This window comes from Podarcis cretensis (assembly GCF_951804945.1).
Source record: "Podarcis cretensis genome assembly, chromosome: 10".
Classification (NCBI taxonomy): Eukaryota; Metazoa; Chordata; class Lepidosauria; order Squamata; family Lacertidae; genus Podarcis; species Podarcis cretensis.
The window spans coordinates 6,500,781-6,515,401 of record NC_137179.1 but is presented as its reverse complement, the minus strand read 5'-3'; the positions used below and the strand labels follow the sequence as shown (position 1 = coordinate 6,515,401).

The window sequence follows — 14,621 nt, the reverse complement described above, 5'->3', positions numbered from 1 at the left end:
TACCCGGACACTGAGGTCCTGCTCCGAGGGCCTTCTGGCGGTTCCCTCACTGCGAGAAGCCAAGTTGCAGGGAACCAGGCAGAAGGCCTTCTCGGTAGTGGCGCCCGCCCTGTGGAACGCCCATCCACCAGATATCAAAGAGAACAACAACTACCAGTCTTTTAGAAGACATCTGAAGGCAGCCCTGTTCAGGGAAGCGTTTAATGTTTCATGCATTACTGTACAGTGGTACCTCAGGTTAAGAACTTAATTCATTCCGGAGGTCCATTCTTAACCTGAAACTGTTCTTAACCTGAGGTACCAGTTGAGTTAATGGGGCCTCCTGCTGCCGGAGCACGATTTCGGTTCTCAACCTGAAGCAAAGTTCTTAACCCGAGGTACTATTTCTGGGTTAGCGGAGTCTGTAACCTGAAGTGTCTGTAACCTGAGGTACCACTGTATTTTAATATTTTGTTGAATGCTGCCCAGAGTGGCTGGGGAAGCCCAGCCAGATGGGCGGGGTATACCGTAAATAATAAATTATATTATTATTATATTATTATTCATATTATTCATAAAGGAGGTGGTAAAGTATCTCAGCTCAGCACCTCTGACTCCTCTTTGGCAAAAAAAAATGAGAGGCACAAATACAAGATGGGTGACACCTGGCTTGAGAGCAGTACACGTGAAAAGGATCTAGGAGTCTTGGTTGACCACAAACTTGACATGAGCCAACAGTGTGACACGGCAGCTAAAAAAGCCAATGCAATTCTGGGCTGCATCAATAGGAGTATAGCATCTAGATCAAGGGAAGTAATAGTGCCACTGTATTCTGCTCTGGTCAGACCTCCCCTGGAGTACTGTGTCCAGTTCTGGGCACCACAGTTCAAGAAGGACACTGACAAACTGGAACGTGTCCAGAGGAGGGCAACCAAAATGGTCAAAGGCCTGGAAACAATGCCTTATGAGGAACGGCTAAGGGAGCTGGGCATGTTTAGCCTGGAGAAGAGGAGGTTAAGGGGTGATATGATAGCCATGTTCAAATATATAAAAGGATGTCACATAGAGGAGGGAGAAAGGTTGTTTTCTGCTGCTCCAGAGAAGCGGACACGAAGCAATGGTTCCAAACTACAAGAAAGAAGATTCCACCTAAACATTAGGAAGAACTTCCTGACAGGAAGAGCTGTTCGACAGTGGAATTTGCTGCCAAGGAGTGTGGTGGAGTCTCCTTCTTTGGAGGTCTTTAAGCAGAGGCTTGACAACCATATGTCAGGAGTGCTCTGATGGTGTTTCCTGCTTGGCAGGGGGTTGGACTCGATGGCCCTTGTGGTCTCTTCCAACTCTGTGATTCTATGATTCTATGATTCATTCTGCTTTTCTCCTCCTCCTCCTAGGGAGCCGGCGGAGAGAAAGGAGACAAGGGCGAATCCGTAGGTTTGCAAATTCTCCTTGTTAGCCTTGCATGAGAGCCATCAAAGGCACCTTTTCAAGTGGGCTAGCCTTCTGCATTCATATCTTGGGTGGTGGTGGTGGTTTCCATGTCAGCATATGTACGTCTTGTGTTTCTGCAGGGAAAACCTGGGCCTCCTGGAACTCCTGGAAAGACCGTGAGTAATGCTTGTTCCCCTGGGGAAATAGTGCAAGATGGGAAGAAAGAGATGGTTTCTCCTTGCTTGGCAAACGTGGCACAGATCAAAAGCCAGGCTAACTGGGGAGATTTGCTCCAGTCAAGAACTTTATTAAGGCCCAGGGTATGTATACTCATGTGGTGGTAGATAGTGGATGCAAGACCATGGGCAGAAAGCCAGAAAATGTTGGTCTCCTGGGGTGAGAAACTGGGAGGAGAAAGCAACACCCCCAGGTGAGAGCTGAGACCTACATTGGCTCCCAGTACGTTTCCGGGCACAATTCAAAGTGTTGATGCTGACCTTGGAAGCCCTAAATGGCCTCGGTCCTGTATACCTGAAGGAGCGTCTCCACCCCCATCATTCTGCCTGGACACTGAGGTCCAGCTCCAAGAGCCTTCTGGTGGTTCCCTTCCTGCGAGAAGTGAGGTTACAGGGAACCAGGCAGAGGGCCTTCTCTCTGGTGGCGCCCGCCCTGTGGAACGCCCTCCCATCAAATGTCAAGGAAATAAACAACTATCTGACTTTTAGAAGACACCTGAAAGCAACCCTGTATGGGGAAATTTTTATGTCTGATGTTTTATTGTGTTTTTAATTTCCTGTTGGAAGCCACCCAGAGTGGCTGGGGAGGCCCGGCCAGATGGGCGGGGTAATAATAATAATAATAATAATAATAATAATAATAATAATAAATTTAGTATTTATACCCTGCCCATCTGGCTGAGTTTCCCCAGCCCCTCTGGGCGGCTTCCAATCAAGTGTTAAAAACAATACAGCATTAAATATTAAAAACTTCCCTGAACAGGGCTGCCTTCAGATGTCTTTTAAAGATAAGACAGCTGCTTATTTCCTTCACATCTGAAGGGAGGGCTTTCCACAGATCTTTATTTACTTTATTATAAGTAATAAATTATTATTATTATTATTATTAATATTATTATTATTATTATTATTACTACTACTACCTTCTGTGTTTGCTAAGGGCTAAGAACTACTTTTAAGAACTCTGTTCTGTACTTTTGTACTTTATGTAGCTGCTTTTGTTTTTTTAAAAAAAATATTTACATTAGTTTTCGGAATCTTACTGTATTATGGAAACCTTTAGTAAAAAGAATGAAAGACATCTACATCACCCCCCTTAAAAAAAAAAAAGGAGGAAGTGCTTGGAGAACATGGCTAAGCAACTACAAGTGGTGCTTCTCATTTCTGAAAGAGACTTTCTCTCCTCCCCACATACTTATCAATGTTCCTTTGACTATTGTAGGTTCTTCCTCTGGAAAGCAGAATTGCCGTCAAAGGAGAGAAGGTACCACTTCTTCCCCTACTGAAATATTAGTGATATGGCTGAATGTCTTGCATGACTTCGATGAGTTCATTGGCTCATGTAGAAACCCTTTGTGGATCTCCTGGGGGTATGGTCTTAGCTGCTGTTCTCCACCTAGAGTGGGGAACCTTGGCCCTGGTCCAAACATGGATCTCCAGCTGACCGCATTGCTTCATGGATGGAACGACTCGCCACAGAGAATGCCAGTCCGTGGCTTGGATGCCCTTCATTCCACCGGAATCTGTAGAGGCAGATGCCAGATTTCTGTGAAATGAAGCCCATCAGGCATGGGTTCCCTCTTCGCCCTTCCTGCTTGAGAGCCCATCGAGCGAAGACTTCATGGCATCCTCAGTCGACCGTGTTGCGGTTGCCGCAGAACTGAAAGAAGACATTGAAGTGAAGCGCCCAGATGTTCCTGGTGGTGGTGCCAGTTGTGGAAGACATTGAAGTGAAGAGCCCAGATGTTCCTGGTGGTAGTGCCAGTTGTGGAAGAGCACGCCAAATCAAGGAGCACGCTGCCACACATGAAGTCCAGGTTCACACCACTTCACATGTAGGCAGCACGGTAACTTATTTACAGAAAATAATTTCGAGAAAGCTCTGATGTCTGGAGACAACCCACACCAAGGGCTCTGGAACCTGCTGTGGGGTGGTGCTATGGGTTCTGCCCAATTGCTTTACATATGGATATAAGAAAAGGCTTGCTAGGGCAGAGCAGAGGTCCATTTCAGCCATCACGACCACAGTGGCCAACCAGATGTATCTTGGGAAGCCTGCAAGGAAGACCTGATTGCCACAGACCTTTCCTGATGTTTCTCAGTGATGCTGGGCATAGCATGTAGATGATAATCCACACCATCTCAGAGGCAGCTGCTGGGAATTGCAAATGCTCAGGCCTGTGGGAATGTTCAGGGTGGCAGGAGAAGGGGATATATTGTTTATTAATATCCTTCCTAACCTAGCGATTAGGGACGAGGGTGGCGCTGTGGTCTAAACCACAGAGCCTCTTGGGCTTGCCGATCAGAAGGTCGGCGGTTCGAATCCCCATGACGAGATGAGCTCCCATTGCTCGGTCCCTGCTCCTGCCTACCTAGCAGTTCAAAAGCACGTCAAAGTGCAAGTAGATAAAGAGGTACCACTCCCGCGGGAAGGTAAACGGCATTTCCGTGCGCTGCTCTGGTTTGCCAGAAGAGGCTTAGTCACGCTGGCCACATGACCCGGGAAAACTTGATTTATTATTATTCATTATTATGTTTCTATCCCCTTCTTACGTTCTTGTAATTATTGTTTAAGTTTATATCCCACCCTTCTTCCCAAAGGAGCCCAGGTTGGCAAACACCCAGCTGATAAAAACAATAATATTTAAAATACAATAAATGCATGTTTAAAACATTAACAAGCTCGAAGGCTGTATCATGAATTTGTGCAACCCGCTTTCTTCTGAGTTGGTTGGTTGCCATTCTTGTATTTTGCAGAAGCAAATGCCACAGTATAGCTCTGTGCTGTGCGAAGAAATCCTTTATTTTCTTTTTTCTTTATTGGCAGTTCTATACAGATATATAATTTTTTTATTAAATTATCTGTTTTACAATTAGAAATACTCATTTAATAGCCTTAAAATATGAATGACTTCCCTTCTCCTCTTTCCATGGTTCATTTTGCATATCATAAATCCCTGCGTATTTTATAAAAACCCAAACCATTCAGCATTCCATTATTGCATCCATCAAAATTTCTTTACACTGTTGAATTCAGCTTGTCAAGAAATCCTTTATTTTCTTTGTCCTGAATCATCCAACCTTCCGCTCTGCCCCAGCAGTATTGGGTTCTCGTATTATGAGACAGAAAGAAAACCTTCACTTTCTTCACACAATGCATTATTGTATACATCTTTGGGTCGTTCCACATCAAATCAACACAAAAAACAAGGATTTCGCCACCCACCGTCTCGGATTTTGATGAAACTTGGTGTACACCTGTCAGGGAACTGCCATCAGAGCTGGAGGCAGAGGGAAGGCTCCAGAGGGATGCCGGAGAGGGTCCCAGTAGGGAGAGAGTCAGCCCATCTGCTGGGGAAGGAAATCAGCGTAACACCAGTGGAGAAGGGGGGCAGATGGGGGAATCGGCGAGGGGGCTCCAGGACTCTTCACCAGAAACCAGCGGGGAGAGCACAGGTACTCCGCTGCCCACTCCCTCCCTGCGCAGAAGACTTCTGCGCAGGGAGAGTAGGAGGAGACTTGGCGTCAAAGAACTTCTTTGCTGGAAGAGATTCAAAAAACGCCCACTGACAGATTCTGCCAGCGACTGAGACAGCCACGAAGTGAAGGGCTGTCCAGACAGAAAGGGTTCAACCAGACCACCAAGCCAAGAGTGGCGGCAACTTACGCATAAGCAACCCCTAGAACCACTACAGCAATCCGTCAGTCCCCGAAGTTGTTTGTGCGCAGCTCCAGAGAGGCAGCACAATGAGCCAACCCAGGGAAACCGGAGAGACAGAGCAAGCAGCTGGAGTGCAAAATCTGGTAGAGAGGAACCGAGATTTGGAACAGCATGTGGCTCTCCTGATGGCGCAGCTGGACGAAAGACGAACTCAGGATGCACACGTCAGACCCACCCCCATCGCAAGGAAGGTACCGGGGCTGGTACACAAGTTTGGGGGAAAGCCCCAGGACTACAATGCATTCCGAACAGAAATAGAGTACGCTTTGGAACTGCAGCATAATGACTTTGCTGATGATTTGGAGAAGGTAGCCTACATCGTGGGGCATCTGGAGGATGGGGCACGCGAATGGATCAGGCCCCTAATGGCCACGCAAAATGCTGCTTTGAAGGACCTTAGGAATTTTTTTCAAGCAATGAATGTGATGTATTCCAGTGAAGTGGAGCAAAGTGTGACCCGTCGGGAACTGATGGGGTGCAAGCAGGGGAACCAGTCAGTTAGAGACTACTGGTCGCGCTTTGCGATGTTGATCCACCGGCTTGGGTGGGATCTGGACTCTGAACCTATTAAAATGTTGTTTGAGGAGGGGTTGTCCCCAACGGTGAAGGACGAGCTGTCCCGCGTGCCCCGTCCACAGTCGATGGATCAGCTGACCAAGGCTGTGCTTGCGATTGGAGTGCGCCAGGAAGCGCGGGCTCAGGAGAAACGCGAAGTGAGAGGGGAACGTTGCCATGACTACTGCATTCCGGAAATACCAAGACAGCCTTCCCAGGCGGCTGAGCCAATGGAAATAGATGGCGCGCGCTCGCGCGCGCGAGGTTTCAAACCTCAGTGAAGGTCGCAGTGGGAGGGGGATGAATGGAAAACCACCATGTTCTCCCCCCTGGGGGCTTTTGAATACTTGGTCATGCCATTTGGATTACAATCGGGCTCCGCCTGCTTTCAAGCTTTCATGCACCACGTGTTGGGGTTCCTGCTGTACAAGAACTGCGTAGCCTTTTTGGACTACGTCTTAATCTATTCGGACAATGAGAAGCAACATGTCAAAGACATCAGGGAAGTGCTACAGAGACTGCAGAAGCACCAGTTGTGGGTCAAGCTGGAAAAATGTCAATTTCATGCCAGAGAGGTCGAGTTTCTGGGGTACAAGTTGTCAGACAAGGGCCTAGCTATGGACCCAAGCAAGGTGCAGGCAGTGCTGGAATGGAAAGCCCCCAAAACCCGGAAAGACGTGCAGAGGTTCCTAGGGTTCAGCAACTTCTACAGGAAGTTCATCAAGAACTTCGCCCACTTGACAGCGCCTATCACAGATTGCCTCAGTAGCAAAAAGAAGTTCGCCTGGACAGAAAGTGCCCAGCAATCCTTTGAAAGACTGAAGAAGGCGTTCGCTTCAGAAGAGCAGCTCCTGCACGTTGATCTGGAGAAGCCCATGAGGCTGGAGACCGATGCGTCAGACCGGGCCATTGGAGCGGTGCTTTTGCAGCCAGGGGCCAAGAAGGGCTGGAAGCCGTGTGCCTTTTTCTCGAGGAAGCTGAGCAAGTTGGAGCAAAACTATACGGTGTATGACCGCGAACTGCTTGTGATCTATGCGGCGTTTCGCCGATGCAGGCATCTGTTAATAGGGGCACAGCACAAGATCCAGGTTTGTACAGATCACAAGAACTTGGAATACTGGAGGACCGCGCGAGTACTCAACCAGAGACAGATTCGATGGGCACAGGAGTTCTCCAAGTTTTCCTTCGAGATCCGATACATGCCGGGAGAGGAAAACGTAAGAGCAGATGCGCTCTCCCGGAAGCCGGAGTACATGGAAGGAGAGGGACCACCGGAGATCCGACACGTGTTCCCCGAGAACCGATGGGTGTGTGGGGGAGCGTTGGTTGGGAAACGAGAACTGGCCAGCCTTACTAGAAACGACAAGTTCGCTCAAACTAAAATCAGGGAACTCCAGGACGGAAGGGAAAACCACGGAGGGTTTGAGGAAAAGGAAGGGCTACTGTACTATAAGGGGGCGCTGTATGTACTGGGGGAGACCTTGAGGGGGAAGGTACTCAAACAACTCCACGATAACCCAACAGCTGGGCACTTTGGACAGCACAAAACCATGCTGCTTGTCATCAGGCAGTTCTGGTGGCCAAGGGTGAGGGAAGATGTATGGGAATATGTACGGGGGTGCGACCGATGCCAGAGGGCAAAGGGGGAGAGGGTGGCCCCCGCAGGGTAGAGGAGAGGGAACACCACAACCAAGCCACGGAAATACTCGATTCCAGGTGGCGAGGGCGCCAGGTGGAGTACTTGGTAGCTTGGGAGGGAGAACCCAGGTCAGAGAACACGTGGGTTCCCGCTGAGGCTATCGATGACGGGTATTTGGTGGAAGAGTTCCACAGCCTGTTCCCAGATAAACCAAAACCACTAGCGAGATTCTGGGAGGAGGAATTTGGAACCACAGATGACGAAGAGGACTTTGTGGGTTTTCCTGCCTCAGAAGAGGAGGGAGGGGAGGTGTCAGAGGGAGAAGAATCAGACTGGGAGGCCCACACCGCGGGAAGACATCGGAGTGGGTGGGAAGCGGGTTTTGAATCTTCCGAGGAGGGCGACAGCTCTTTCCATGGATTCCCCGCATCGTCGGCTGAGAAAAGGGAGGAGGTTGGATCAGAAGGTAGGGCCGGGGGTGGAGGGGGTCCTGGGGGGAGGTGGATGTCAGGGAACTGCCATCGGAGCCAAGGGAGGAGAGAGGGTTCCAGAGGGATGCCGGAGAGGGTCCCAGTAGGGAGAGAGGCAGCCCATCTGCTGGGGAAGGAAATCAGCGTAACACCAGTGGAGAAGGGGGGCAGAGAGGGGATTTGGAGAGGAGGCTCCAAGACTCTTCGCCAGAAACCAGCGGGGAGAGCACGGGTACTCCGCTGCCCACCCCCTCCCTGCGCAGAAGACTTCCGCGCAGGGAGAGTAGGAGGAGACTTGGCGTCAAAGAACTTCTTTGCTGGAAGAGATTCAAAAAACGCCCACTGACAGATTCTGCCAGCGACTGAGACAGCCACGAATTGAAGGGCTGTCCAGACAGAAAGGGTTCAACCAGACCACCAAGCCAAGAGTGGCAGCAACTTACGCATAAGCAACCCCTAGAACCACTACAACACCCTTCCCTTATGGTTGAAAGAAACCCCCTTAAATTCCCCCCCCCCATCTCAAATGGTTTTAATTTTATAGCACTTCAAATTCTAAAATTTTGTTAGAAGACATAAGAGACCCATAAATTTTATTCTTTGTTGAGAAAGAGCATGTCTTTGCAATGATTTTCATCATCAAAAGTTTTGATTTCATCGTGCTTTCACGCTGAAAATTTAGGTTTTCTAAACCTCATTTTTCCACCAAAAAACTACATTTATACATTTTTAAGGCATTTATAAAATCTTTTGAGTGGTATTGTATTTTCCCCCTGAAATCCTCATCATGTTATTGAGCTCTGCGAAAAATTTCAGAGAGATCTGATCATTGGTTATGAAGAAAAGAATTAAAATGCACACAAGACAATGGATCTCAAGAGCGACAGAAACACAGATTTCACGAAAATTTGAAGTGCTATAAAGTTAAAACCGTTTGAGATAGAGGGGAAAAAATTAAGGGGGTTTCTTTCAACCATAAGGGAAGGGTGTACACCAAGTTTCATCAAAATCTGAGACAGCGGATGGCATGACCGCATTGAACTGACGTGGAATGACCCCTTTATCCTTGTCTCGTATCTAAACTACCAAACTCTGCATGGTATAAACTTCCCTCCCTGGGGAGTTTCTGTATCTCCTTGATCTTTTCTGTGCCCCTTCTCCGACAGAAGATCTCAGGGTTGCAAAGGATCCGCTGCCTGCATGAATGTTCCATTTCAGGGTCTGTACTTGAACCTACAGATTCATTTACTCACCTAGGTTTTTTTGCTTCTCTTCAAAGGGAGACCCTGGGCCAACTGGCAAAGGAACAGACATCAAGGTAAATCCAGACAAAAGTTGGTTTGCATGTTGAAACACATTGATCAGCCCTCCGATAGGGTGGGCATAAAATGAAACTTCTCAGTGGCAGCTGGAAGCAAATTCCTTCCTTCCTTCCTTCCTTCCTTCCTTCCTTCCTTCCTTCCTTCCTTCCTTCCTTCCTCTCTCTCTCTCTCTCTCTCTTTTAATTCAGTCTTTATTGGTTTATAATCAACACAGACACAGTGAAAACAAACAAATAAACAAAAACAGCACATAACTCATAAAAAAAGAAAGGAAAGGAAACAGTACAACGCGAAAACACAAAAACATTTCAGCCACCAACATCCGACTTCCTTGTTGTGGGTTCTTCGTTTCCTTGTTACTCACCTCTGTTTTCAGCAAACTTAACCTGTATTATATCTTATTTGTGTTCTTTATACCTTATTCAATTCTGAGAGTTATTCAAAGCATTCTAAAGTTTGAATATGGGGACAATGTTCTTTTCAATATTGCCTATAAATCTTTTTAAACTTTTGGGTCGATCTATCCCTGATCTTTTCCGTCATATTCGCTAGTTCCATGTATTCAAGCAATTTAACTTGCCACCCCACTTTTGATGGGATTTTATCTCCTTTCCATCACTTGGCAACCAGCAACCTTGCTGTTGCTGCGTACAAAAAAAAACCTTCTTTTCTCTCTCGGGATGTCTGATGCCATAATACCTAAGAGTATTAAGAGTAAACACATATGCATCTAAATGGATAGCTCTGAGGGGAATCAAAGGAGCTCAGTTGGTGGAATTTAAGTGTAAAAAGCAGGAACTTTATAAAGGAAGCAGTGGGACACGGGTGGCGCTGTGGGTTAAACCACAGAGCCTAGGGCTTGCTGATCAGAAGGTCGACGGTTCGAATCCCTGTGACGGGGTGAGCTCTGGTTGCTCAGTCCCTGCTCCTGCCAACCTAGCAGTTCGAAAGCACATCAAAGTGAAAGTAGATAAATAGGTACTGCTCTGGCGGGAAGGTAAACGGCATTTCCGTGCGCTGCTCTGGTTCGCCAGAAGCGGCTTAGTCATGCTGGCCACATGACTGTACGCTGTACGGTGGGTCCCTCAGCCAATAAAGCAAGATGAGCGACGCAACCCCAGAGTCGGTCACGACTCGACCTAATGGTCAGGGGTCCCTTTACCTTATAAAGGAAGCAGGTATTACATTTCAATTTCCTTCTATCCTGTCGTAATATCCTCCCAGATTCTGAACTCTTAAAACTCTGCATCTGCTGCCAAGCCTGTCTTGTTACTTGAATAAAGATCTTTTTCTTAATTACACTTAAGAGTCTCTGTCTGGATCTAGACACATCAGAGAAATGTTTCCGTTAAACGCGTTGTAAGCTTTGCATGAGAAATCGGGTTCCCAAAAACGGAACTCCACAACGCCACCTGGTGTCATTGAGTTATAATGCATATACAGTCCACATGGGGACACTGCAGCTGAAAACTATTTTTTCTATCTCTTGCCTTTGCATTGCACACGATGAACAATCCTGTTTATGACTACTGCTGCCATTTGTTCTGAGTGCAGGATTTGGAAAAACTCTTCGAAGCTTATGGCATCAAGGTAGGTTGCAACCTACTAAATGACCTACAGAGAGACAAAACTGATTCTGGAATTAAGGTTATGGAAATTAAGTTTGGGGAACTTTATACCTGGAGCACTTTTATTTTTAAAGTTCTTTTTTTATTTTTAACTTGCTTTTAACTTTTCAATAAAATTATTGCTTGGTTTTATATTTTAATATTGTTGTGACATATTTTTATGATGTTGTGGTATATATCTATATCTATATCTATCTATCTATCTATCTAGGGACGTGGGTGGCGCTGTGGGTTAAACCACAGAGCCTAGGGCTTGCTGATCGTAAGGTTGGCGGTTCGAATCCCTGCGATGGGGTGAGCTCCCATTGCTCCGTCCCTGCTCCTGCCCACCTAGCAGTTCAAAAGCACCTCAAAGTGCAAGTAGATAAATAGGTACTGCTCCGGCGGGAAGGTATATGGCGTTTCCGTGCGCTGCTCTGGTTCACCAGAAGCGGCTTAGTCATGCTGGCCACATGACTCGGAAGTTGTATGCCGGCTCCCTCGGCCAATAAAGCGAGATGAGTGCTGCAACCCCAGAGTCATCTGCGATTGGACCTAATGGTCAGGGGTCCCTTTACCTTTATCTGTCTATATGTCTCTCTCTCTCTCTCTCTCTCTCTCTCTCTCTATATATATATATATATATATATATCATACCTCGGTTGTCGAATGTTATCCATTCCGGAAGACTGTTCGACTTTCAAAATGTTCAACAACCGAGGTACAATGGGCAGTCGGCATGGCGCGTTCACTTCCGGGTTTTCGGTATTCGAAAATTGAAAGGTTCGGCTTCCGACAAGGTACTGCTGTATAACTATTTTTCTAAACAGCTAAGTAGACCCACTAAACTCCTCATGCCGTTTTCTTACATTTATCTCTTACCTTCCTTCCATCATGGAACTGAAGGTGTCATTCACAATTTTGGCTTTAGGAATGTAACCCCCACAAAAGTTGAGGGATTACTGTGTCTTTTTAATAGCCTGCCATATATACAATCTGATATACTGTATTTGAACAGGTAATGATGGAAGATACATGGGGAAACAAATGTCAAAAGATTTTGAATAAATGGACAAGTTATAGGAATTGGATAGCATGGGGGGGGGAGAGGCAACCCAAGCATTCAAATTAGAATGATTAATTTGTGCATATGGTTAAAGATTTGAAGAGAGTACAAGTTTTGGGGGGAGGTGTTAAAGGGGAGGGAGGAAGGGGGGAAAATTAGGATAAATGAGTAGGGACAAAAGTATATACTGTTACGTATAACTAACAGGAGGGGGACACAGGTGGCGCTGAGGGTTAAACCACTGAGCCTAGGACCTGCCGATCAGAAGGTCGGCGGTTTGAATCCCTGCGACTGGGTGAGCTCCCGTTGCTCGGTCCCTGCTTCTGCCAACCTAGCAGTTCGAAAGCACGTCAAAGTGCAAGTAGATAAATAGGTACCACTCTGGCGGGAAGGTAAATGGTGTTTCCGTGCACTGCTCTGGTTCGCCAGAAGCGGCTTAGACCTGCTGGCCACATGACCCAGAAGCTGTACGCCGGCTTCCTCATCCAGTAAAGCGAGATGAGCGCTGCAACCCCAGAGTCGGTCACGACTGGACCTAATGGTCAGGGGTCCCTTTACCTTTTTATAACTAATAGGAGGGTGATTTTGATGCATGTTATTGTTATATTTTCAACTGAATGATTTTTTTGTAAGTTATTCGACATCCCTAGATGAAAGTGTGATTATAAAGAAGGGGAGGGATTAAAAATTTAATAAAAAATAATAGCCTGCCAATAGCGCAAGGGGAAAAGGGAAGACAGAGAGGAGATCCAGAATTTGGACCATATTGTCTTGGCAGGATGCCCACACCAATCTCTCCTCTTGGTTGCTTCATGAGATCTAGCCTGTTGCGCCTCTTCGTTTTAACTTGCAGCTGGCACTGTTGAAGGAGCTGTCTGACCTGCTCCTCCGGGACGGGGTCGATCTGGTGAGCCAGCAAGTGGCCGGCTCCAGGAAGGGGAAAGGGAAATCAGCCAAGAAGAAGCAAGGTTCTAAGCAGATCACGGGTGATGTGGTGAGTATCGCAGAAGGACAACACTATGTGCCACCCTCACAGGGGACACAGGAGAGGGACTTCTCGGTGCCTGCACCCAGACTTTGGAACTCCCTGCCTAGGGAAACTCAGCTAGCTCCTTCCCTCCTTGTTGTCCTTCTGCTGGCAGGTAAAGGCGGTTTGTGATATTTATGATATTTAGAAACATGATATTAATAAAAATGAAATTATTATTATTATTATTATTATTATTATTATTATTATTATTATTATTATACTTATTTCACAACCCTACTTAAAACATGTGAAAGTTAGGCTACTAAAACAGATTAGAACAGGGGTCAGCAAACTTTTTCAGCAGGGGGCCGGTCCACTGTCCCTCAGACCTTGTGGGGGGCCGGATTATATTTTGAAAAAAAAAAAAATGAATGAATTCCTATACCCCACAAATAACCCAGAGATGCATTTTAAATAAAAAGGCACATTCTACTCATGTGAAAACACGCTGATTCTCGGACCGTCCGTGAGCCGGATTTAGAAGGCGATTGGGCCGGATCCGGCCCCTGGGCCTTAGTTTGCCTACCCATGGATTAGAATGACCTGAACTCTCTAAGTGGCTGGGTGGGTTTGGGTGAACAGGAATGCTTTTAGCCAGTGGCAGAAAGATTTCCGCCTCGGTGTCCTGCTACGCTTTTGGAAACTGTCTGCTTTTAATGATAGGCCTGGTGCCGGGCTGTTCCTATTGTAATTTTCTGTATGAATTTAACGGAGCATGTGTGTGTATAAAATGGTTTTTAAATTATATTTTCCTATTTTAAAAAGCTATTTATAAAAATGAATTCCAAATAATAATAATAATTGTTATTTGTCCATGGCTAAGACGCGGGGAGGCTCTAAACCACTGAGCCTCTTGGACTTGCTTATCAGAAGGTTGGCGGTTCGAATCCCCGCAATGGGGTGAGCTCCCGTTGCTCGGTCCCTGCTCCTGCCCACCTAGCAGTTCGAAAGCACATCAAAGTGCAAGTAGATAAATAGGTACCGCTCCAGCGGGAAGGTAAACGGCGTTTCCATGCGCTGCTCTGGTTTCGCCAGAAGTCATGCTGGCCACATGACCCAGAAAAACTGTCTCCGGACAAACATCGGCTCCCTCAGCCAGTAAAACGAGATGAGCACACAACCCCAGAGTTGTTCGTGGCTGGACTAAACTGTCAGGGGTCCTTTACCTTTACAGTGGTGCCCCGCAAGACGAATGCCTCACTAGACGAAAGAGTTTTCCGTCTTTTGAGGTGCTTCGCAAGACGAATTTCCCTATGGGCTTGCTTCGCAAGATGAAACGCCTTGCGAGTTCTTGCAAGTTTTTTCCCTTTCCCCCCCTTTTTCTAAGCCGCTAAGCCGCTAAGCCGCTAAACCGCTAATAGCGCTAATCCACTAAGCCGCTAATAGCCGTGCTTCACAAGACAAAAAAACCGCAAGACGAAGAGACTCGCGGAACGGATTCATTTCTTCTTGCGAGGCACCACTGTACTTTTAGTCTACGTTTGTATTCCGGGGCTCGCAAGATTCCTCACCCTGTTCCATTTGATTATTTATTACTATTTAACTGAATGTTTTATTGACCGCCT

General features: G+C 46.8%; 1 protein-coding gene across 1 annotated transcript in view; it reads left to right on the top strand.

The window, feature by feature from the left end:
• Positions 1-14,621, top strand: part of LOC307224864 (uncharacterized protein) — a gene marked incomplete at its 5' end in the record, with an annotated part of 180,555 nt that overhangs the window by 54,986 nt on the left and 110,948 nt on the right. The window contains 6 exons of the mRNA XM_079992034.1: positions 1,374-1,409; positions 1,551-1,586; positions 2,869-2,910; positions 9,311-9,349; positions 10,908-10,943; positions 12,880-13,020. Coding sequence (XP_079848160.1) covers positions 1,374-1,409; positions 1,551-1,586; positions 2,869-2,910; positions 9,311-9,349; positions 10,908-10,943; positions 12,880-13,020 — 330 coding nt within the window. The remainder of the gene's footprint in view (positions 1-1,373; positions 1,410-1,550; positions 1,587-2,868; positions 2,911-9,310; positions 9,350-10,907; positions 10,944-12,879; positions 13,021-14,621) is intronic.